The 24,647-nt window shown below is 41.5% G+C and overlaps 1 protein-coding gene across 6 annotated transcripts in view; it reads left to right on the forward strand.

Annotated features, from left to right (window-relative positions):
• Positions 1–24,647, forward strand: part of dst (dystonin) — a 127,385-nt gene that overhangs the window by 85,076 nt on the left and 17,662 nt on the right. For 5 of the 6 annotated variants that reach the window (XM_043234553.1, XM_043234559.1, XM_043234558.1 and 2 more), the window contains 26 exons: positions 116–611; positions 1,051–2,519; positions 8,762–8,923; positions 9,294–9,464; positions 9,564–9,730; positions 10,010–10,169; positions 10,362–10,688; positions 10,826–10,910; positions 11,074–11,315; positions 11,916–12,122; positions 14,929–15,048; positions 15,146–15,253; positions 15,335–15,553; positions 15,864–16,067; positions 16,502–16,733; positions 16,824–17,050; positions 17,125–17,247; positions 17,548–17,649; positions 18,189–18,290; positions 18,783–18,956; positions 19,829–19,984; positions 20,086–20,283; positions 21,494–21,622; positions 22,111–22,281; positions 23,477–23,632; positions 24,020–24,226. In XM_043234553.1, the coding sequence (XP_043090488.1) occupies positions 116–611; positions 1,051–2,519; positions 8,762–8,923; positions 9,294–9,464; positions 9,564–9,730; positions 10,010–10,169; positions 10,362–10,688; positions 10,826–10,910; positions 11,074–11,315; positions 11,916–12,122; positions 14,929–15,048; positions 15,146–15,253; positions 15,335–15,553; positions 15,864–16,067; positions 16,502–16,733; positions 16,824–17,050; positions 17,125–17,247; positions 17,548–17,649; positions 18,189–18,290; positions 18,783–18,956; positions 19,829–19,984; positions 20,086–20,283; positions 21,494–21,622; positions 22,111–22,281; positions 23,477–23,632; positions 24,020–24,226 (6,114 nt within the window). The remainder of the gene's footprint in view (positions 1–115; positions 612–1,050; positions 2,520–8,761; positions 8,924–9,293; positions 9,465–9,563; positions 9,731–10,009; positions 10,170–10,361; positions 10,689–10,825; positions 10,911–11,073; positions 11,316–11,915; positions 12,123–14,928; positions 15,049–15,145; positions 15,254–15,334; positions 15,554–15,863; positions 16,068–16,501; positions 16,734–16,823; positions 17,051–17,124; positions 17,248–17,547; positions 17,650–18,188; positions 18,291–18,782; positions 18,957–19,828; positions 19,985–20,085; positions 20,284–21,493; positions 21,623–22,110; positions 22,282–23,476; positions 23,633–24,019; positions 24,227–24,647) is intronic. The other variant, XM_043234557.1, reaches the window with a different exon arrangement.

Genomic DNA, 24,647 nt, shown 5'->3' on the forward strand with positions numbered 1-24,647 from the left:
CTGTCCTATTATGTTACAAAGATAGCGTGGCATGCTGTACTATTTCTAATGCAAATGAAGATCAGTAATGCCTTAATGCCTATTATTTAATGTCACATGTTGTTTTTTTTATTAGATTCTCCTCAAGGAGTTTGACAGCCGTAAGCCTCAGTATGAGAAGTTAACTGAGGCCGCCACAGCAATTGCCAGTGCGTCAGAGCAGCAGGATCCTGCTGTAGAGCAGGTTAAAGAACAGCTGGCATCTATTTCCCAGAAGTGGCAGGCCCTGACAGGTCAGCTGTCTCAGAGACATGCTCTCATTGAGCAGGCTGTCGGTAAGACCACTCAATTCCAGGAGCTCTTGCAAAGCCTCAGTAAAAGTGCCACTTGCCTGGAGACTGAACTTAATAACCAGCAGGCTCTCAGCACCCAACCTGATGAAGTCAAAAAGCAGATTGAAGCCACTAATGCTATTCTGGCTCAGCTACGAGAGGAGAAGAAGAGGCTAAAGGAGGCAGAAAGCGTCTGTTCTGAGCTCTGTGCCATGGTGACTGAAGAGTATCTCAGAGCAGACTTGACAAAACAGCTTGAGGGCATAACTAAACCATTTAGACAACTTGAGGACAAAGCAGGTATTGTAGTTTACTTCAGATACACTTGCCTTCTTTCTGCAGTATCACAGAATATCTTGATCTACTCTTTGAACATTTCCCAAAGCTGCACAGATGTAAATTTAATAAAGTTTAGTAAGATTAGTTCAGTTCCACCAATCCCCCCAAAAACTTTGTTGGAAAAAAAGCAGATTCGATCTGTGTCTCGTGTCAAATATTATCCAACATTAACAAGCAACTCATGACAAAGTGTTGCATAGTGATTAGTGTCTCTACAAACTGCACATATTGTGGCTCTATAGAAAAACATGAGCTAGGTTCCACTCGGTTGTGATTTTTGCTTTCAGACATAGCTTCAGACTTGTCATGTTATGCCCTGCTCAGACACAGTATTACATAATTGTGACAAGTGTTGAGACTTCTTATCTAACATTCTTATATTTTACCTTATGTCCACCAGGAAAGCGGATTGAGCAGCTCAACTCAGCCTTCGCCAGCTCCCAGCAGTTCCATCAGACATCAAAGGACTTCCAAGCCTGGCTGAATCAGACTCTGCAGGAGCAGTGTAAGCCACAGTCCATCTCTGCTAATGAAGAGAAGTTAAAACAGAGTCTCACAGAGAACAGTGCTGTCCAAAAGGCCATTAGTGAGCATGAAGAACCTTATAACACCATCATTAAAGAGGGAGAAGCTCTCCTCCAGAGCACAGAGGGAGCAGAAAAGGTGGCCCTTCAGGGACAGCTCTCTGCTCTAAGGTCCAACTGGGATGATGTGAAAAAAAGTAATGCTGAACAAGCAGAAAAGCTTCAGGGTGCCTTGCAGAGGGCACTGAAGTATAAGGAACATTCTGAAAAACTGAGCTCATGGTTGCAAGAGTGTGAAGACAGGGAGAAGAACGTGAAGCTCAGCGTGAACTCGGTGGAGATCGAGGGCTCCCTCTCACAGTTGAAGGCCATCCAGAAAGATGTTGACAAGCACAGAGGGCAAGTTGTGATGATGAACACGTCTGCAGACAGCCTCCTGGAGGTAGCCACATCAGATGGCGATTGGGTTATGGAGGAGAAAGCAAACATTGGTAAAAGAGTGGATAAGCTGACAGAAGATTTAACGCTCAAAAGAGAATCATTAGAAAATATATCACAGAAGCTGAAAGAGTTCAGTGACTTACAGAAGGAAGCCAAAGGCCAGCTGGAGGCTGCCAGGAAACAGCTTGATTCTCACTCTGCTTTGGGTGTCCAGGCCTACAGTAACAAGAACCTGACCAACATGAAGGCTCAGCAAAACAGCTTAGAAGGTGCCCTCAACCAGATTGAGCATCTCAAAGACTTGGCAAAAAGTCTTGTGGTGAATGCCTCTGAGGTTGAAGGTGTGACAGACCTTCTTCTTCAGGCAGATAGCTTGGAAAAAGACCACGTGTCAATTACCAAAAAGGTTGAGGATGCTTGCTCCACCTTGGAGAACAAACTCCAGGGCATTGGACAATTCCAGAACAGCATTCGTGAAATGTTTGCAAACTTCACAGACCTGGACGATGAGTTAGATGGTATGGCGCCCATAGGCAGGGATCTTGACACCTTACAGGATCAGCAAAGTACCATCAAAGACTTTGTTGCTAAACTTCAGGATCTGATGACCAACACGGCCAATGGCAGAGACAGTTGCAAGAAGATGCTAGAGTCAGAGGCCTCACCAGATCTCCTGGGTCTGAAGAGAGACTTGGAAACCCTGGGCAAGCAGTGTGGAAAGCTGATGGACCGAGCCACGGCTAGAAGACAACAAGTTGAGGAGACCCTCAGTCATCTAGAGGAGTTCTACGGCAAGGCTCAAGAGTTTACCAACAAACTGAGCAGTGCTGAAAAACAAGAGGAGTCCCAAGGGTCTGTTGGATTGGAAACAGAAGTCATTAACCAACAACTGGAGGTCTTCAAGGTAAAATTACGATTCATTACATACTCACCCTGTCCTGTTTCCTTTCTAGAAGATCCATAGCAGTCACTGACATTTTTAAGGATTGATATACTGTGAGTAAGAACTGTGAAAACCATCTATCTTATGTTTAATGGAAAAAGTAATGAATGTAAATGAATATCTATAATAGTAAAACTACCTTAAATTTATGTGAACTATTCTCACATATTAAAAGTTAAGATAAAATGTCAGCACTTTATTTGAATATAATTCATGCATTAATGCACAAGTGGCAAGTTTTAAATGTAAAACCTTTTACAAAAGAAAGAAAAATAAATGTATGTAAGTTATTAAATGAAAAAAGTACCAGCTGTTTTAGGGACTTTTTATTGATTTATTTATTTTTTACAGAAGCTCATGATTTATGTTTGATAAATCATGATCTGATCAATTTATGTTTGATCTGGTAGCCACGTGTTAGACCCTTCTCTAGATAGTTCAGTATGTCTATGAGCATCTGGTGCTAACAAAAGAGTGTCAGCTGATGGGGCATTGTTGTGAATGTGCAGTGAGCCAGCTGGGGGCCAGTGGGGTGCCGTGTATCGTAGCTGCGCAGTGAAAGATAGTGGGGTCCAGCTTCTGCTCCTTGCCCTGTTAGCTATGCCGGAGCAGGCCCCTCTATTCAACTGCAAACAATAGGCCTCTTAAGATCTCTAATTTTTAGCAGCAAGCTAATTCAATTTTTTTCCAGAATTTGGACCTGCTATGTTCCATTCATGTGCAAAATATTAGAAAACTGATTGTGCTTATTAAAACAACTTTTAACATTTTTTAAGTAATAAAAGAACCCAACAATTTCAGTTTATATTCAGTTTTGTTTTGAGACAGCAATATTGTTGGAAAAGTTCTTTGTCTTGATCAGTTAGGATTCTTGGACCTTTTTTACTCAATACTTCAAGTGGTACATCATTGGAAAAGTATGCTGCTGCAGGAATTTCTGGATTGTTCTGATGCTCAAACATGTAGCTTATTCCCCAAAATACTGGAGCAAGGTGTAATTTCTTTTCTTTTGTTAAGGTGTAATTTCTTTTCTTTTTGTTATGGAAACAAAGCAGATATTAAGATAAATAATATTATAGTATTATTACAACGGTGATACGAAACCTGCTGAAGAAAACAATGTGAGATTTACAATATCATTTCTGGATAAAACCATTGTCAAGACTTAAAGTGGGATAAAAAGCCTTTAAATGCTTGAAGCTAAAGGAAGCTTAACCTATATTCGGACATGCATATGAATCAATCATGGACACCCATGCAGTGATAAAGCATCAGCTGCCGCTGTTCGGTCGATCATGTGGCCCCTTGTTGTTGGGGCCCCCCCATTCTTTTTGTTCTTTTCAATGTCTGGATGGATGATCACTGCTACATCAGCTGCTGCTGGAAAATCAGCTTTGTTCTCACTGATACGGCCATTAAACTCAGGAAAATGACCCGGATCATGAAAAACAAAGACAAGCAGAGATTTTCTTTTTTTTCTTTAAATCTGATTCTGTAATTTAGGAATATATGTGCATGAAGTTAGTTATCCTTTTCTTCAATTCAGTGGATTTATTTGTCAATAAAACTAATATATAATCGCTTCAACCCGCAATGCCCTGTCTTTGTGACGGTGAGGAAATTGAAGAGTGTTCTTTTCCACTACTTAGACATGTCATGAATGTCTCCTGTGAACCTGTGGGAATTTCTGGCTCTCGAGTCATAGCTATTTGTAATTCCATAGGTGATGATGGGAAAAGGATCTTTGAGAGCCTTTTTGAGCTGACTCATCAGCCTGACTCACTGTACAAACGCCCGGGAGAGAACTTGAAACCCTCCACCAGCAGAGCACTAGAACTTATGCACATTGTTGCCTTATGATGAAGTTGTTATTTCACTGCTATCGTGTTGCATGGGACGTTGACAAAGATAAAGATAACGTTTTTGGCCCAACGGATCTCAGCCCTCAAGTGCCGGAGGAATTTACTCTGAGATTTTTTTTTTCAACAAAACCTTTGTTCGCATCTAAATAATAGTTCTGCGTTTCAGTGCCTGTGGGTATTGTTCGTGTGAATGGTGAGAGATTTTGTTGACAGAGTTTTTTGGATGGGGAACATCCCTGCCCTGTTTCTGTGCACAGACAGGCATTGTTTATCGTCATGTGTGGTTTTAAATGAATGGTTTCATGCATTTAACATCAGGTCAGATAATTTGTTCATTCCCATTTAAAAGGCTGGCTTGCAAGGTTTTGCCATGTGCAAATGGTTGGTCAAAAAGCCAAGGGCTACAGACGTCTGTGTAAATTGTTTGGAAAGTCATGCTTACGTAAATTGCCACTTTTTACATAAGAATGGATTCATAAACGAATAGCAGAAATGCTGCTCATTTTTATAAATAAAGCCACAAAATTGAGCAGCTGTAAAGCACAGCAAATGGTCAAGTTCATCCAAATAAATGGCGTCATAGAAAGATAAATCCCTTTTATTTGCTTCATGAGACGTCTGTGTGGCGTCAACAGCAGTAAACACGTCTCAGAGACATTAGAGACTTGGACCTTAGACCTATAAAAACGAATGTTCTGCCTTTCTTAATTCTTGGCCTGGATTATATCACAACACCCCTCTTTGAATCCCACACATATCTTTCACCTATTCACCTTTTACAGCTTCCTGATTTCCTCCTTTTGCTAACACAAAAAGTTTGTATACATCTACATGCTGTGCACTACTCCACACTAGATGGCACATGAATCACTTAGATTTATTTACACAATTATTCACATAATTCGTGCAAGTACTTTATTTCAATGTAATTATTTTAAATTTTGTCAGAATATAATATATATATATATATATATATATATATATATATATATATATATATATATATATATATATATATACACACACACACACACATAAAACCTAATTTAGAATTTTATTTTTACTTACTTATGCACAACTGCCTATGTAGTACTCCTGAGGTTAAATAAGCTGATAATTTTTCATCACCAAGGTGAAAAAGGTCAAGGTAATTTTTAATAAACTTTATGTAGCTGGTGCTTAATGAGCAAAAAATAAATAAATAAACAAATTAAATAAATAAATAAATAAATACTTGGTCCCTCTCTAGGACGCTACATACTGTGAGGTTCACTTTGAAGGGGATTAGAATGTATCCAGAGATTATCTGACAAGTAACAGAAACCAAACTGCATTCTTTATTCATTCTACCCTTCAATCCATGCTTCTCCCACTTTGTCCACTTGCCATGAAAAAAGACCTGTCATGCACTTGGCACAGGTTACAGTGTTTCATTACCCCCATCCAGTTCCTCCCTCAGCATTCTTCTATAATTGTGAGACACTACAGGCCCTTCCGTGGCTCCAAAACACCAGAGAGGAGGAGAAACAAGGGACGAGAGAGGCAAGAGAGCAGAAAGCATATCTATTTCTGCCTTGTGTGATGTCATCTGAGAGGGTTTCGTAGCTTTGCTTTTTCTTTCTCTCTGCCCTCCCTTGACAAGAGGAGGAGAGCTGCTGTCAGAGCAGAAGCACACTAAGAAGTTAAGTCAAATGGGACACGGAGACAGAAGGGGAGAATTAAAAGAGGGTCAAGCTTCTACCAATCAGCATGAGCCGGCCACCACACAAATGGAGCTGTGGCAGATGTTGCCTGAATAATGTGCAGGGGGCGGGGCCTTGAGCCCTGTGCCAGGAGGGTGTCTGTCATTGCCGGTTGGACCACAAGAGAAGCAGGAGCGGCTTTTTGTTTCTCCTGGAGCTTATGGCTTTGTTTTCCCAGATTTGAGGATTTGTAGTGGATATGCCACCATTACGCATACAGGATACCTCTGTGTGGAGAACTGTACTGGGAAATTCTAAAATTCCAAGCACTTTTTTTGCACTGGATGACATCTCTGATGGAGTTATAAAGAACTAAGGAAACAAGCAACAATGACAAGTTGTGACAATGGGGGAAAATGCAAACCAGCAGGATTGTCATTTTGGAAAAGGATGTATAAGAGGAAGAAGTGATGTACATTAGAAATAACAAAAAATCTATTATTTCCTTAACTTTATTTTTACAACCTCTGTAAAAAAATGTCATAAAATGTGAAGGATTTTTGTGGTATTGTAATTTCAAGTTTTAAATAGTATATTCTCCAAAAAAAATCTATGATTTACTTACCGGCTGTATTTATTATTTCCTTGCATCTTTTTTGGGATAAAGTGTTTCCTAGTGATTTGCAAAAGTAAATTCTCCTCTATGGCTTTTTAAAAGTTTCTCTGACGTTTGTATTTCTGATAAGAATTGTTGCACTGAAAAGCTTTACCTCATTGTTATAAATCATTTGTAAGTGATTGTCATAATGGGCAAACCTCTGAGTAGACCAGACTGTCTGCGGCAAAACCCTTCTTGTGTGGGCAAAGGAGAGGAGGAGGACCTCAACATTGATGACTGTTACGTTCCCCAGAGGTCCATTTATGACACAGTGCGTCTGAATGAACAAATCGATTCGGGCTCTAAGGGCAGCCTGGCCTCAAGGCACTTAGTCGGCACTTTACCATATAGCCATCGCACCCTCGACATAAGCGCACTCTGTGGGAACGGCGTCTTGGCCTCCTCCAGTGCCTTTGATCTCCGCAGCAGGGAGGCTGTGCGTTTGGACGAGCGGGTTGTGTTCGATGGCTTGAAGCTTAATGGAGATATTATCCGGGGTGCAGACACCATGCTGTGTAAGCCTCGGGCAGCGGGCGAGAAAAAGGAGCCAGCTCAGCATCGCCGTTCCTGGCGGACCTTCGCCCCCACAAACCTCAGCGAGTACGGCAGCTGCAGCGGAACACTGTGTAATGACGGAATGGGCCAACACAGGTCGGGTCGAGGGGGAAGAGAAAGCAGTTTGACAAACTCTCTTACCTCAGAAGGTGACTCGGGTCTGTGTAGTCCCACTGTGGAGAGAGAACAGCGAAACGCACGAGCCCAGAGGCGACCTGGGCCTGGCACAAGAAGCCTTTCTTCTACTGAGGGGGTGCATGTATCTGGGGATCTGAAGCCAGGGCGTTCTCTCAGCTCCGGTCAGGAGGAGTTCCCCTTCACCTCAATGAAAGACAGATTGCCCACTCTGCCGTATTACACGGACGCATCGACGCTTGGAAGCCAACAACGTAACAATACATACAACTCAGACCTCAGTGTGGGTCAGTGCATTGTTTCCAATAGCGATTGTCCAGAAATAAATGTCAGGACCCTGGGAGAGTCAAGCAGCAAAACACATAACTCCACAACATTCTCAGGTTATGAGGAATTACCCACAGCTGAACTTCTTGAAAACACTTGTTCGCAGGAAGACTGCGCGCTTCTTAGTGTTGTGGTGACAGAACCAAGGACTCTTTCACGCTGCCGGCAGAATCTAGAACAGCATGTAACCAAGGATGAAAAGTGTTATGAATGCGAGCAAAGAGTTACGGATTCCAAAATGGCAGATTTGGAGGATTTCTTGTTGTTAGTAGAAAGAGAGGCAGGCTTCTCCAATGGAATAAAACACGTGGACGATGAAGACATAGAGAGTTTATTAACATCAATAGCTGAATGTTCACAGATGGAACTTGTGGCCGTGCCTTCCACCCAGGTACCCCAAAATAGCAGGCGAATGTTGATTGTTTGATTAGTGTTTCCTGGGAGGCTGGCTAGTGCCATTCGGTCTTTATCAGATTAGGAGAAAGCTGAATTAGGTTTATCATGATTGCTGGTCAGTGACTCAGATGTTGTGATTGTGCACAGCTAGCTTTAACTGAGTGGCAGCTTCTCACAACAATCAGTTGACTGGCATTAGAGTGAAAATAGTGCCTGTTTCAGTAGAAGAGCCTCACCTTATAAGGCTGCTGGCTACAACATATCTAGTTACCCTGCTGAAAAGACCAACAAAGCTGGCCTCTAGCATATGTTGTGGATGTTGGTCTCCTGAAGAGCTACTGTGTGCTAAACTATTTACACAAAATCTAAATATTTTGTAGCTTGGTTCTCAATAAGACCTTTTTTGTCACATTGTGTTTTATCTGATGAAAGAAAAACATCTAAGAAAAATGTGATTCTCAAATGAGAACTATAACTAAATCATGTGTGCTTAGCTTTGAAAGATTGACTTTCATATAATTGCTTGAATATTGTGAAGAATGAATAGCTTATTTTTTCTCTGGGTTCTTCTGTATTTATCACATAAAGGTTTTCCAAAAGGACGTCATTGAGTCACTGCAAAGCCAGTTGCAGGAGTTGAACACTCTGGGCCAGGCACTGATCCAAAATGCCGCCAAAGGCACCAGCACCAAAAAACTTGATCAGGATCTAGAGGAGGTCAACACCAGATGGAACACCCTCAACAAAAAAGTAAAACCCACTTTTCATCTACTGTAGTTTCAAAAACAGTTGAATTCATTCAGTTGAAGAGGTACAATATCATGTATGAATCATTTGATTTCTTTGCCCACTGCCCTCTGGAATGCTCATAATTTTTTGATAACAATCATAATGCTTGCCAGTGATGGTGAGTAACTTCCAAATAGTGATGTTATTGCCTTTTCAGTAGTTAAGGAATAGTCTGTAAAATAGTGTAGAGTTTCCGACATCAGAGCTTTATTACAAAAAGCGGTGTAGTGTGAGATGCTACGATAAAAATTTGTATAATTACTGATCAGTAAGGCCAAGCTATAGTTTTAAGGTACTTTCCTTAAAACTGCTGTGTTTGTGACCTCCTCAGGTTGCCGAACGATCCGCACAGCTTCATGAAGCCCTGCTGCACTGTGGCAGGTTCCAGGATGCACTGGAGTCCCTTCTCAGCTGGCTCACGGACACAGAGGAGCTGGTGGCTAATCAGAAGCCTCCATCGGCAGAATTCAAAGTGGTGAAAGCACAGATACAGGAACAGAAGGTATGATGGCTGAAATGCTTAGGCTTTATCTGATCACTGATGTGAAATCTATCTTTTGGTATTACACACATCTTTATTGTTTTTGCCGGCTTGGTCTAGCTTCTGCAGAGACTGCTGGATGACCGGAGAGCTACGGTGGAGCTGATTAAGACGGAGGGACGGAAGGTGACCGACTTAGCTGATACTGTTGATAAGGAGAAGATTGCGAGAGAGATTGAATGCTTGGGGCAAAGGTGGGACGACCTACTTAGGAAAGCTGAGAACAGGTAAAGCTCACAGCAAATTTGTTGCTACATTTTGAAAATTTGGAAAATCAAATAGGAATAAGCTATTATAATTTCGACTCAAAAAAACAAACTTTGGTGGAAAAATCGTAGGTTTGAGCTCTAAATAAGAATCAGGTCTTATTTTCCAGCTCTGTGCTTTACCCATGAAAAAGACAAATGATATCTTATGAGCAGTGTTTTTTTAGCATACGCCACGATACAGTATAATTAAACCTGATCATGTCCAGCAATAAAAACTTACTGCAATGTTTTTGGCAGACAAAAGCAGTTGGAGAATATTTTGGTGGTGGCACAACAATTCCATGAGACCCTTGAGCCTTTGATCGAGTGGCTGACAGCTACCGAAAAAAGGCTGGCCAACTCAGAACCCATCGGCACTCAGACATCCAAGTTGGAGGAGCAAATTTCCCAGCATAAGGTACAGAAACATCTATAGAGACACCGCAGTCCCATGGCCTTGTTTAGTTGGTTTTCCATCACATTTTACTTTTTTATCCACTGCCCATTTTCCCTGCATTTCTGTTGTCCTTCCTTGTGTTCTCATTTGACCCATTCTTTTTCTGTTATTATGGTTTCTGCACCCTCGTCATGTGACTTCCATGGTAATCAGGCTTTAGAGGAGGAGGTTTTGGGCCGTGGTAAGATCTTGTATCAGGCCATGAGTCTGGGCCAGTCTCTACGGACGGTTAGCTGTGTGGATGACAAGGAGCTGGTGCAGGCAAAGCTCGACAACACACAAAGCAGCTATATGGAGCTGCAGGACCATTGCAGCCAGAAGGCCGAGTTATTACAACAGGCCCTGGCTAATGCGCAGCTCTTTGGGGAGGACGAGGTGGCCCTAATGACCTGGCTCGATGAGGTGCACGGCAAACTGAGCGAAGTCTCAATTCAAGACTACACGACGTCCGTGCTCACTAAACAGCATGCTGAGCAGCTGGTATTTTATACGCTCCTCCTCTTAAAGCTTCCTTCTCCTGTTTTATTCATTTCATTTCTTTTTCTTCAATGGTGTAGTATGATTTTGTATCGCTCTGTCAGAAGATGCTGGTGACTGATGTATGTTTCAATGCCCAGGCTCTTCATGAAGACATTGAGTTCAGGAAACAAAATATTGAACAAGCCATTTTAAATGGTTTAGAATTGCTGAAACAGACCACAGGTGAGGCTAACAAAAAATCTACTACTATATTTGATATTTCAGAGTTTTTTTTTATATTTGCATAACCCGAATCAACCATTAGAATGTTTCCCGTTAAAAGAAATGTCTTCTATGCACTGAAACTCTATGAATGTCTGTACTGTGTGTGTGCTCTTTCATTCAGGCGATGAGGTTGTTGTCATCCAAGGTAAACTAGATGGGATAAAGACGAGGTATTCAGAGATCAACACAATGAGCAACAATGTTTCAAAGACTCTGGACAAAGCCCTGTCTCTTGCCACAAAACTGCAAAACACACATGAGGAGCTGAACTCCTGGCTGGAGAAAGTAGAGTCTGAACTGGCCATGTTTAAAGCACAAGAGCCGGTCGGAGAGCAGCTCACTTGCTTACAAGAGAGGCAGAAAGTAAGTGTTAGTGCTGCTGCTGCATTTGAACTCATATGAAATCACAAATGAGATCTCAGGTTTCTGCTAGGTATCTAAAGTAGCAAACTAACTTTTGTAAGTCATATAACATTGATACTTAATAAGTAATGCAATAAAGCATTAAAATGTAATACATTTAAAATAAAAAAATTATATAAAAAATGTATACATTTACAGGGTACTGTATTTTAAGGTGTTGTTGTTACAGTGTAATTACACAAAGTTACAAAAATTATTTTATAATTCTAGTTATTTAAGGTTTAATTGCTTGACTTTAGGCATAATTTACTGTTATTACTCTAAAATGTGTATAACAAGGAAACTGTAAAGTGCTACAAAAAATATTTAATTAAAATAAAACGCATACACAAAAACACACAAAGTATCGGTATTTAAAGAATATTTCAATCAATCAGTTATTTTTATTTATAACAGATTTATAACAGTACAGACTGTGTCAAAGCACTGAACAGTATCATTCACATTCCATTTAAAAATGGAAGTGTTTATGATTTCACTATTTAAATATTGTCATATTTGGTTGATGTGTAACCAGTGCTTTACTTCTGTCACATACAGACACTGATGAAGGAGGTTAAGGATCAGAAGCCACTGGTAGACTCCCTTAATGAAGTAAGCAGCGCTCTGCTGGAGCTTGTTCCATGGCGAGCAAGAGAAGGCTTGGACAGGATGGTCACAGATGACAACGAGCGCTACAGAGCGGCCAGCGATGCCATTACACAGCATGTAGACCAGACTGGAGCTGCCATCTTAAAATCCCAGCAGGTACAGTGGCTCTCAGCTGCTTGAGGGATTAATGCCACCCTTCCATTAGGGAGATTCACAATGAAGTTTGTTGAAGCACCCAAACAATGAAGCGTCTGTGAGTGCTGCCAAGGGTGATTGGCCTCATTGTGGGGCTAATTCTTAGTGCTTTATAGTCATTCAAACTTAATTTATCATCTTGAGCTGCCTTGCTGGTATTTACATAATATACTAATGGAGTGTGACCCAGATTGATTACATTTGCATCACATTAGTCTGTTTGTGCTAGGAGAAGACTTAATGAATTCATGCATGGTTGATCCTAGATATGTAAAATGTATATATATGATACATTTGAATTATTATTATTATTATTAAGTTTGGTCATTTGCTTATTATAAAGAGGAACAATATTAATTATAGTTCAATTATAATGTTAGTAAAATGTTTGTTGAACCCAAATCTTGATTTAATTCATAAACATTTTGCGCTCTTAGAATTAAACACGCTGCTTTTTACTTGTATATATGCAGTTTAAACAAAACAAAAATTTTTTGCTTGTAAAACAAGTAACCGGATGGTGAGCTGAGGATGAGCGCAGGGGCTGCTGGGATCCATCGACGCGGGTGTGGCAAGGGTGGGAGGGTGGGAAAACTTGAGGCGGCACTGGAGGAAGCGCACAGGGCGCGGGCACAGGAACGGGACGGAGCGCACGGGCGCGGGCACAGGAACGGGACGGAGCGCACGGGCGCGGGCACAGGAACGGGACGGAGCGACGGGCGCGGGCACTGGAACGGACGGAGCGCACGGGCGCGGGTACTGAACGGGGACGGAGCGCACGCGGCGCGGGCACTGAACGGGACAGAGCGCACGTGGCGCGGGCACTGAACGGACAGAGCGCACGTGCGGGCGCGGGCACTGAACGACAGAGCGCACGGCGCGCGGGCACAGGAACGGGACAGACAGCGCACACGGGCGCGGGCACAGGAACGGGACGGCTGGGCGGAACCAGCGAGCTAACGGGACGGGGTTGGGCGGAACCAGCGAAGCTAACGGACGGGCTGGGCGAAACCAGCGAAGCTAACGGACGGTTGGGCGGAACCAGCGAAGCTAACGGGACGGTTGGGCGGAACCAGCGCAGCTAACGGACGGGCTGGGCGGAACCAGCGAAAGCTAACGGACGGCTGGGCGGAACCAGCGAAAGCTAACGGGACGGTTGGGCGGAACCAGCGAGCTAACGGGACGGCTGGGCGGAACCAGCGAAAGCTAACGGGACGGCTGGGCGGAACCAGCGGGCTAACGGGACGGCTGGGCGTGAACCAGCGGGCTTACTGGGTAGCTGAACGGGAACAGGAACTCAGGATACAGGGAGGTGCCCAGTCTAAGTCCAAGTCCAAGTCTACATCATCCAGCTCCCTTTGCAGATCCAGCAGCCCCAGGTGGATGATCAGCTCATCCTCAGCCGATGTGTAGTGGGCGGAGCTCCACTCGCGCCTCGCCTCGCAGTCGGCTGTCCCACCGCGGGAGCTCCGTTGCTGGCTCAAGCGCACCTGGTCTGACGATACGGCTCGGGTCCTGTTACGCCCACGGCTCTGTCGCCTCTCTGTGACGATGGGTCCGTGGTCACGCCGACTCCGCCCCGTGTCAGCAGTGGCTCAGGCTGGGGCTCCGACCACGCGGTGAAGGGATGAGTTGGGCTCTGGATCTGGAGTGGGGCTGGTGTCGTTGTCCTCAGGCGCAACCATCATGGTTGATTTGCAGGACACCAGCACCCACCGACGACGCTGGCGAGGCTCTCGAGGACCGCTCCCGGATCAGCTGCGCTTGGCTGGAGGTGTTAAGTCCGCGGAAATAGAGTTCGAGCAGAGAGCAGTCCGTAGCGAGAGTCTGTTGGCCAGCTCGAGGAACAGTTCGGTGTAGTCCTCGAGAGAGCAATCCCCCTGCTCCAGCAGGCGGATGAGGAAGTTTGGGTCTTTAAACTGGGCAAACATGGCAAAAAAAAAAAAAAATAAAGGGGGAAAATACGCCGCTATTTACTTCTTTAAGGTCCGAAGCGTTCTGTCACGGTTGTGTGGTAAGCACGAGCACACAACGAGATTCAATGAAAATAAAGGGTTTAATTCCAGAATGGTAAAATAAAAGATATACAGACAGGCAGGCAGGCAGGCAGGTCGAACAGGCAGGCAGGATAAACACAGGTAGGGACATAGGGTAGGGACCTTGACGCTCGGACAAACAGAACTCAAAACACAGGACTTAAATACACAGGGTAATTGACGAGACACAGCTGATGACAATAACATAATTAACACAGAGGGAAGGCAGGGCACAGGGAGCACATGGCATGAAACGAAAACATAAACACAGAAGTCCAGAGTCGTGACATGCTTATTATAAAGAGGAACAATATTAATTATAGTTCAATTATAATGTTAGTAAAATGTTTGTTGAACCCAAATCTTGATTTAATTCATAAACATTTTGCGCTCTTAGAATTAAACACGCTGCTTTTTTACTTGTATATATGCAGTTTACCCGATTGGCAAATTTTTTTGCTTGTAAAACAAGTAACAATCTATTTTAATTTCACCGGATATTCAGTATGTTTTGTTTGGTAATGTAGAGAATCATGTTTATGAGCTCAAGAAGGAGAAGCTCTTCATTATGAACATTAAATAATAAGTCTATATAGCTATCTTAGTGTGCAATGTAATGGTTTATTTTAATTTAATATTGAGTACTGTATCTTAAATGATGTAACAAATCTAAGTTGAATTGCATGAAATGCTGTATAGTGTATGGAAACATGTTTTTTCCTGATGTGCAGTTTGAGCAGGCAGCCATGACTGAGCTTGAGTGGCTGAAGGAGGCAGAGAAGAAGTTGTCTTGCCTTGGAGATGTCAGGCTTGAGCCAGAGCAAACCACAGTGCAACTGCAGGCTCAGAAGGTCAGTTGTGTATGTGGTTGTCTCTAACCTGCACTGTCAAAGAATCACACAGTACAGTATAAAGCGAACATTGCCTAAAGCATACTTTCTCCTGCAGAGCTTCTCTATGGACATTATGAGACATAAAGATGCCGTGGATGACATTGTGAAAACCGGTGAGGCCATTATGAACAACAAAGATGAAGCAGAGAAGCAGGCGTTGAGGGTAAATAAAAGAAAATGTAAATAAAAACTATAATCTGTGTGTAGTAGATTTTAGGACTAAAATCACAGGTGTGTCATACAGGTGAAGCTCCAGGCATTGTCAGAGAAATACAGTGTGGTTAGTCAGCTGAATTCAGAGCGCTGTCTGCAGCTGGAGAGAGCTCATTCTCTAGCTTGCCAGTTCTGGGAGACATACGATGAACTCTGGCCATGGCTGCAGGAGACCAGGACTACCTTCACTCAGCTGTCCCAGCCAGCTATCGAGTATGAAGCACTTCGACAACAACAAGAAGAGCTGAGGGTAAGACTCAAACTCTTTGTGTAGTGCAATTGTCCCTTTGTCTACAATTGTTTATAACAATCTACATCTATATTTGAAGAAGGCGATATGCGATGCGGCAAAAATCACAGTGATGCAGTGCCTCAAATGGCTTAGTGCTTCATTAGAGGGCTAAGAGGATAAAGTGTTATGTACATCGGTGGCCAGACAGATGCTATTTGAGATCTGCGTGATATGTTGTCGGATTGTGTTTGACCTTTAACAGTTTTTTTAATGTTATGAAAAAATCCACTGCTTTTTATTCTGATGGTATTAAACTTTCCATCTTCAGCAAATGAGGGAGCTGATAGCAGAGCACAAGCCACACATTGACAAGATGAATAAAACTGGACCTCAGCTGGTGGAGTTGAGTCCGACTGAGGGCGACCCTATCAGAGAAAAATATGAGGCTGCAGACAAACTCTACAGCCAGCTTAAAGTGGACGTCAAGTACAGAGCTGCTGCCCTGGATGAGGCTATCTCCAAATCTACTCAGGTGTTTTGCAGTATTTCACTAGGGTTGTATTCTGCCCTTTTGTAGCATTGGTTAAAGAGACAGTTCACGCCAAAAATGAACATTTTGTCATCATTTAATTACCCTGAAGTTGTTCCAAGCCTATATTATTTTGTTTCTTCTGTTTAAAAAAACATAAATATACATTTTGCCAATGCCAAAATGCCATTGACTTCCATAGTATTTTTACATTAATAACAACACTTTGGTTACCAACATTCTTTAACTATGTTGCACACAAGAATGTCATGCAACTTCAGGATCCATAAATAATGACATAATAACATAATATTTTTTAGGGTGACCTACCCCTTTAATATTCTCTTAATCTCTTTCACCATTAGAAGAAGAAAGCAGGCTGTTGGTAACATACATGACATCTTTTGCAACATTTTGCTTGTCAATGATCTCCACAGTTCCACGATAAAATAGATCCCATGCTGGAGTCTCTGGAGCGCATCGCCGAACGCCTGCGCCAGCCTCCATCTATCTCTGTGGAGCTGGAGAAGATCCGTGAGCAGATATCAGAGAACAAAGCTGTGAATGTAGACCTGGAAAAACTTCAGCCATCATATGAGACCCTCAAGCAGCGAGGAGAGGAGATGATTGCTCGCTCCGAAGGAGCAGACAAGGACCTTTCAGCCAAAGGTAACTATCTTCTCAGCGAATGAGATCTGACCTTGAGTGACTGCTTGCTTTTAAAGCAGTGTGATAAAATGTGTTCTGTTTTGTTTGAAGCTGTTCAGGATAAGCTGGACCAGATGGTGTTTCTATGGAATGACATCCAAGCTCTTCTGGAGGAAAAAGAGGCCAAGCTACTGGATGTTATGGACTTAGCAGAGAAATTCTGGTGTGATCACTGCGCTCTCATCGTCACAATCAAAGACACTCTTGATCTGCTGAAAGAGCAGGAGGAGCCTGGAGTCGATCCTTCAGTGGTTAAACAACAGCAAGAGTCTGTGGAGGTCTGGAGCATTCAGACGTCTGATATTGATTCAGCTTTGCAAAAGATCTTCATAGTTGCTGTTTTGCTTCACAGGCCTTTAGAGAAGAGATCGACGGGCTGCAGGAGGAACTAAATGTGGTCCAGAATCTAGGGGCAGAGCTCATGGCAGTGTGTGGAGAACCTGATAAACCAGTGATCAAGAAAAGTATAGATGAGGTAATTACCTCATAGAAGAATAAATGTTTCCCTTAGAAAAATGTGATCATAGTTTATGCCGAAATACCATTCTGGTAAAATTATGGTTAACATTGTACACTATTGTAAGTATTGGCTTTGCATGTTTTAAAAACGTTGGAAGCTATTTTATCTAAGTTCAAAATGATTGAATGCAATAATTATAAAACAAAATTACATTAGTTTTGATGGTAATTTTGTGAAATTGTTAATTTTAGACCCAGATGAAGAGAGTTGGCATCACAATATATAATGTCTGACCACATCTCACACATCCCTCAGGTGAACTCGGCTTGGGAAACTCTGAATAAGACATGGAAAGAGAGAGTAGAGACTCTGGAGGAAGCTATGCAGGCTGCGGTGCAGTTCCAGGACAGTCTCCAGGTAAATATGACACACACAGACCACTACCCTCCTGATGATGCTGACCACAGATCTGTCTGCTCATGCAGTCATGGAAAACTTCCGGAGCTAGTTTGTAGTCAGCATAGTCTGATCTGCTATCATGGTGAATGTGCTCATGAGGAAAAAAACTGTTAAAGGAATGATTCATGTAATGTGGTACCAAGAGTGTACGTGAAGCTTCGAAAGAGAGAGAAAAAAAGTGTTTTTTTGTCATTTTCACAGCGTAACCAGATTAAGAACATGCCTTATTTTAATCATGCTAAGCAAATGATTCACCCTGGCTGCTGAATAATTTTATTTCTCATTTATTCTCATAAAGTCTGTTCTAAGGGATAACCAGTTGCACTCGTTAGTCCAAAACTCCAGATTTGAGAAGAATTGGTTTAGGTGTGGCTTAGTTTTGTTCATCTTCACTGTTACCTGAGCCTCATTTGTATCGGGGCTATAAGTGAAACTTGACTCGATGCAGAGTGAGGATGTTGTGCAGCTTGTGACAATGGTTTTCTCCTCCCTGACAGAACATGTTTGACTCTGTGGATATTATGGAAGGCAAACTGGATTCGATGTCGCCTGTGGGCACGGACCTGGAGACTGTGAAACAGCAGATCGAGGAGCTGAAGGTATTGATTTCCTGCTTGTGTGTGGGAGATTTTCTCATAGCTATGACGCTTTGCTTTTTGTCAGTCACAGTGGACCCAGATCAAAGTTTAGAGCTATTTATTTCCAGCCTCTTTCATTTTTGATTGTTTTGTGAGTATAATTGAGCTGACAGACCACACAGCAGCTGTGTTTACACGGGGCCATTCATTTGCTTCATCTTACACAGTTGGTTTAAGCTCGTACAATTGTAAATGTTTAACCATTCATGCATTTAAAATGGCTTACAGGTGAAATAACATGCTTTTAACCTGAGATTTTATTTGTATGTAATTCCTGCAAGAATTTATTAGTGGCACACAATAGCCAGTATGTTATCATAAAGACCGAAATGTCTTTAGAGAATGTTAAGAGGGAGAACAAAAATCTAAATATTGGATCAGTGCATTAATCCCTGCTGTGTAAATGCAGCGATACTGTAATCTGATGTAACCTGTGCTGTCCTGTGTGTGAAGGAGTTTAAAGGTGATGCATACCAGCTACAGATAGAGATGGAAAGGCTGAACCATCAGGCCGGGCTGCTGCTGAAGAAGGTCATGGAGGAAGCTGATCGCTCTCCCATCCTCGAGCCAATGAATGAGCTAAAAATGCTCTGGGACAACCTGGATAAAAAGATTATCAACAGACAGGTCAGGCACTGAGAAGAACCCATTTTGTGTCTTTAATTTGAACTATCCCAGAGTGCAACAGGTAATTCACAAAGTCTCAGATTGTATGCACTTGGTATGGATTGGCTTGTTAAGAATTAGGTGTGATGAGAAAGACTACAAATGTATATGACAACAAATAGGAACAACCGATTTAAGGTTTAGGCCTGTTGTATTTATTGATTAATTGTAATTAAGTAATAACTGCTCTAATTGTTTAGTTTAAAGTCCATTGATTTTAATAAAGGAAACGTAATAATTTAAAGAAATGTAATCAAACGCACAAGTATTAAAGAGTAAAGAGGGAGTAAAGAATTAAGAATAAAAAAAAACACTGCTATGAAGTATACAAAGATAGTCAAATAACTTCCTTCATTAATAAAAGGCTTTTTGGTTTAATAAGACTATGTAATATATTTTATTATATTAAACATTCATTTTCACGGCACTGAAATTAAACAATGGGCGTATTTTACACATTACACATTAGGTTTGAATTGTGACATAAGTAAAGATTATTGTTCTATTAAGCTTTTGATTTTTTCTGGCATCCTCAGATTACAGATAAATAGCTGTCAAATATTGTCCTACCAAACAAACCACACATGAATCATCAGCTTATTTTTTCAGCTTTCAGATAATGTATAAAAATCCTTATGACTGGTTTTGTGGTCACACTTGGCATATTTTTCGAGTAATACAGACTGTTCTTAAGGAACTTTAGACTATCAAAAAGAAGTCTAGTCACTGGTTGACTTAACACGTAACACAGAAATTGCAATACTTGATTTTTCACTACACTATGCATTCATAACATTATTGTAATGATTGCTGTGTGTCCTGATGTCTTGTAGCACAAGTTGGAGGGAGCGCTGTTGGCTCTAGGGCAGTTCCAGCATGCTTTAGATGAACTTCTGGCTTGGCTCACTCATACCGAAGAGCTGCTGAGTGAACAGAGGAAGGCCTGCGGCGACCCCAAAGCCATTGAGATTGAGCTTGCAAAGCATCACGTACGTCACAGTTAAAACGAGAAATAATGGCGTGACTGAGCCACAGAACCTCTCAAATGTTCCGTACATCTCACTTAAGGTCATTACTTTCCTTTCGGTAGGTGTTGCAGAATGATGTGCTGGCCCATAAGACCACAGTGGAGGCAGTGAACAAGGCCGGCAGTGACCTCATTGATTCCAGTGCTGGAGAGGAGGCGCGAGGTCTGCAGAACAAGCTGGAGAACCTCAACCAGCGCTGGAAGACTATCCTGGAGAAGACCGAGCAGAGAAGACAGCTTCTGGACAGTGCCCTGCTGCAGGTCAGGAGCCAGACCTGGCAACCCTCTGGAATGTTTCCTAAAATGGAGATATGATTGATGATGTTTTCTCAACATGAGGCCAAAAATGTCCTCTCTTAATCTTAAAGAATGTGAAAGAGAAGCAGTAAAGAGTTAGATGTCCATACACGCACATGCTCTCAATCAAAGAGTTTGCTTTGATGTGTGAACACTGAAAGGTTGATGAGGAATGATTTCACTATACAAATTAAGAAGCACGAGCAATTACAAAAAATACAACGTTCCAAATTTTTATTTCATTTAAAAAATATATTTTTTGATTAATATCTGCATTCAAAAGTTTGGGATCAGTAATTCTTGTAATGGTTTGTAAGACTTGTAAAGTCTCTTATGCTCATCAAGGCTGCATTTGTTTGAACAAAAAAGTGACTCGTTCTGGCAAAGTGAGTCAGAAGACGCAACGTTCTATTTTAAGATATGTTCCCATAATGTGGAAAAACAATGAAAAAAATGACATTGAGAACAGACAATTAAAACTGAACCAAATGAACGACAGTTGCGCACAGATCAGATTTCATGTATCACGTGAAGAGTCACGCTGACGGACAGAAAGAGTGAGGTGAGAAAGACAAGACAAGGGAAGACTTTCAAAATGAAATGCAAAAGCACCTGTTAAAATATGATGTTGAATCACCACTAAGGTAAAAGTGAAAGTAAAAAGTTTCTTTTTTTAAACTAGGCTATTTAAGGCTATTTATTCTCTCTTCTCACTTTTCCAGTAACATACCGACAAAAACTCACTCATTCACTCTCTCACATACTTTCTTTCTGTGACTGCATGTAATAACGTTTATTTATATGTAGGCAGTAATGTTATTATAATATAAAATATCGGTTTCTATTTTAATATACTTTATAATCTATGTTGCCAGTAGTTGTACTGCCATTTTCTTTTTAATTTTTGGAAACTGAAATTTTTGAGGTATATTAATAAATGTTAATAAAAAAAGATAAGTGTTTATTTAAAAAATCACTTCTTATCAATTTAAGCACTTAGTTGTTTATTGACTAATTTTGAATCCAGACAGCATTGATCTCAAAACTGAGAGATTTCCTACAAACCTGCCCTTTTTACGACTAATAATCTGCTCATTAATCAAGCCTCTCGACCCTCCGGCCGGCGTTAATGAATGTGAATCTATTGTTGTGACGCTGGTGAATCTGTTTTCAGGCTCAAGGTTTCCATGGTGAGATTGAAGACATGCAGCAGTGGCTGAAAGACACAGAGCGTCAGCTGTTAGCATCAAAGGCCCTTGGAGGCTTACCAGACACGGCCCGAGAGCAGCTTAACACCCATCTGGTATGTGTTTAATACTGCTACAGATCCGCCACCGATGTCCAGCTTGTTACAACTAACGAACACAATATTTATTTTACATCTCAAAATGTGTAATTAAAAGATTTATGCGTTTGTAATTGAGAACAGTTTTGTTTCACTTGTTTTTTTTTTCCTTTTTTGATGATTCAAACTCTTATGACTTTCTTTCCTCCTTAGTATGTCATGAAAAATCTCCTTTTTATGATTTTAAAATATAAGCACAATGATCAAAATCAGAATCAAGCTCCAGAAAATGCACGATATAGAAATATAGAGCATGAGTTTTATGAACTACGTTCTTTTTTGGAGCCTCGAATTTTTATCAAACATTTGATAGGCTTTTCACACTTTCTGATTTCTACTAATCTATAAAGATATATTTACACTCAAATATCGGAAGTAACTTTTTGAATAATCAACATAGGTCAAGTTGTCAGTTAACAGTGTCATGTTTATCTGTGTGATTGTAGGAGGTCTGCAGTACACTGGAAGCCAAGGACGAAATATACAAGCAGCTTCTTGCCCGAGGCCAGCAAATTTTGGCAATGACCCCTGAGGGTCAAGACAGCACCACTGAACTGGACCTACACAACCTGCAGGAGAAGTGGGAATGTGTTCAGGCCAAAGTGACAGAGAGGAAGGTGAGAGTCTGATTCACTCACTCTGCTCTGTTAGAGTTCTCTGTGTTCTTCCTGTCAGTTTGACTCATCGTCATCAGCATCGCTGGATCCCAGAGCTGAAGTCCTGATTATGTTCATGTAGCTGTGATATCAGATCTGTCAGCTGTTGTGCTTTGATGTGGTCAGATGAATGATTCTTTTTCACTTGAGCACAAGCCCAAAGTGAGTTATAAATCACTACAGAACAAAGTAGAGTTGTCTGCGGTCTCTAAAAAGTTGCTGAAGGGGAGTAAACCGCTAGTTGAGCCAAAAACAAAACTACTTCTGTCATCCCTGACCACCTTCATCGTCTTTCCAAATCTGTGATTTTTTTTTCCTTCTGTGCCACTCAAAAGGAGAACATTTTAGGATGAACGTGATTTTCTTTTCCATACAGTTGTATATGATATAGACCAAAATGCATTGAAAGCACATTGAAAATAAGGTACAGTGAAAATACTTGAGTTTTGTATTCTTAAAAAATGTATAGGTGGGTGACTGATGACCACGTATTCAGTTCTGGTTGAACTAATTATTAACGTTCAAAGTTAGCATATATTCAGTAGAGAAAAAGTCCAAATCAGATCTGACTGTAGTCAAAGTAATGGATATTTAATTTCGGTCAGTTTGCTGTGTTGAGTCTGGCAGAGATGTTTGTTTACAACAGGAATTTGCCCACACATGCTCGTCTGTGATAGTCAAGTCATTCTTTAGCATCTGCAGGTTACACAAATATACCTCTTCATATGTGATACTAAGCAGACATCACATTACATGCGGTGAGTCACATTCTGCTGGATGAGATCACTGGGAAGTACCTGTGTATCATATCCTCTGCCTATCAGCGACTTGAGGAAAATGCCTAAAAATAACAAAGGCATCATCGTATTTAAAAAAACTTGCCTTGTCTTGATACAAACTTGCCTAAAGACTGATTTATCAAACATTCCTCCATCCCCATCTTTCGTCAGTTTATTCTTTGCAATAAGGCAAACTTGTTTCAGGCAGTCCCACCCCAAACCCTGAGGGCTGAGGCAGAGGTTTACAAGTCAGGGCGCTAGGAAAACATGCTAGGAAAGTACACTGTTCAGGAGGTCAACCTACCAATGACCACTGATTTAGTCTAGTCCCTGTACATGAATCTGAGATTAAAAAAAGTGTGTTTGATCGGCTGTAGGCAAAACTGGAGGAGGCCCTGGCGATGGCCACAGACTTCCATAACTCACTGCAGGATTTCATTAACTGGCTGACCCAGGCAGAACAGACCCTTACTATGGCTTCACCTGCCTCCCTCATCCTGGAGACCATCATGTTCCAAATAGATGAGCATAAGGTCAGTGCTCTTTGACACGATATGCAACACAAGTCAACATTGCAGCAACTGATGTGACAACAAACAATAATCCAAATCCTAACACTGTAGTAAGATCATATTGTTAATTAATTTTATTTGATACTTAGGACCCTGTAAAATGCTTATTATTATAAACATAGTATGAATGTACATTATGTGCTTCTTGTACCTTATCTACTGTGTTTATATAATTTGCTACAGTGTGATCATACAATAACTTAATCATATTATGTAAAAAAGCATCATCTGTTGCAACTTGCATTTCATTGTGACTTTAAATAAGCCATATTGTTACAGTTGACAGAAATAGTCCTTTTCCATATTATATATACATATTTTGATTAAACGGATCTGCTGGACTTGCAGGTGTTTGTGACTGAGGTCAACTCACATCGGGATCAGATCATCGAGCTGGATAAGACAGGAACACACCTCAAGTACTTCAGTCAGAAACAGGATGTGGTGTTGATCAAGAACCTCCTGCTGAGCGTTCAAGGCCGCTGGGAGAAGGTCGTGCAGCGGTCAGTGGAGAGAGGACGCCTGCTGGACGATGCCAGGAAACGTGCCAAACAGGTGGGAAAAGTCCTGTGGGATAAAACTCATTTAAAAGCCATGCTTTTTTAATCACACATCCTTGCTAAGTATAGTCACTGTAGGAATTATTGAATCATAGAGAACTTATTTGGACCTCTTTTGCCACTGATAAACTTAATGAGACTCTTTAATGCCAAAGCGATTTTTTTTGTGATCCTTAGCATTCTAACGTCACTGGCATGTTTACAGTCATTTTCATAAACGTGTATTGCCCCTGTGAACAGGTAAACTTGAGTCATAGTATAAGGGGATATGAAGAACACTCATGTGCAGTCTTTCACACTGTGAGGATTCTTCTTGACCATGAACGGGTCTAAATTAGCAGTATACGATAAAATAAATGTAGGAAAATACAGGGAAATCCCTGTATTTTCCCTGCAAGACAAGACACAAGATTTGT

Source organism: Puntigrus tetrazona, unplaced genomic scaffold, assembly GCF_018831695.1.
Source record: "Puntigrus tetrazona isolate hp1 unplaced genomic scaffold, ASM1883169v1 S000001170, whole genome shotgun sequence".
Classification (NCBI taxonomy): Eukaryota; Metazoa; Chordata; class Actinopteri; order Cypriniformes; family Cyprinidae; genus Puntigrus; species Puntigrus tetrazona.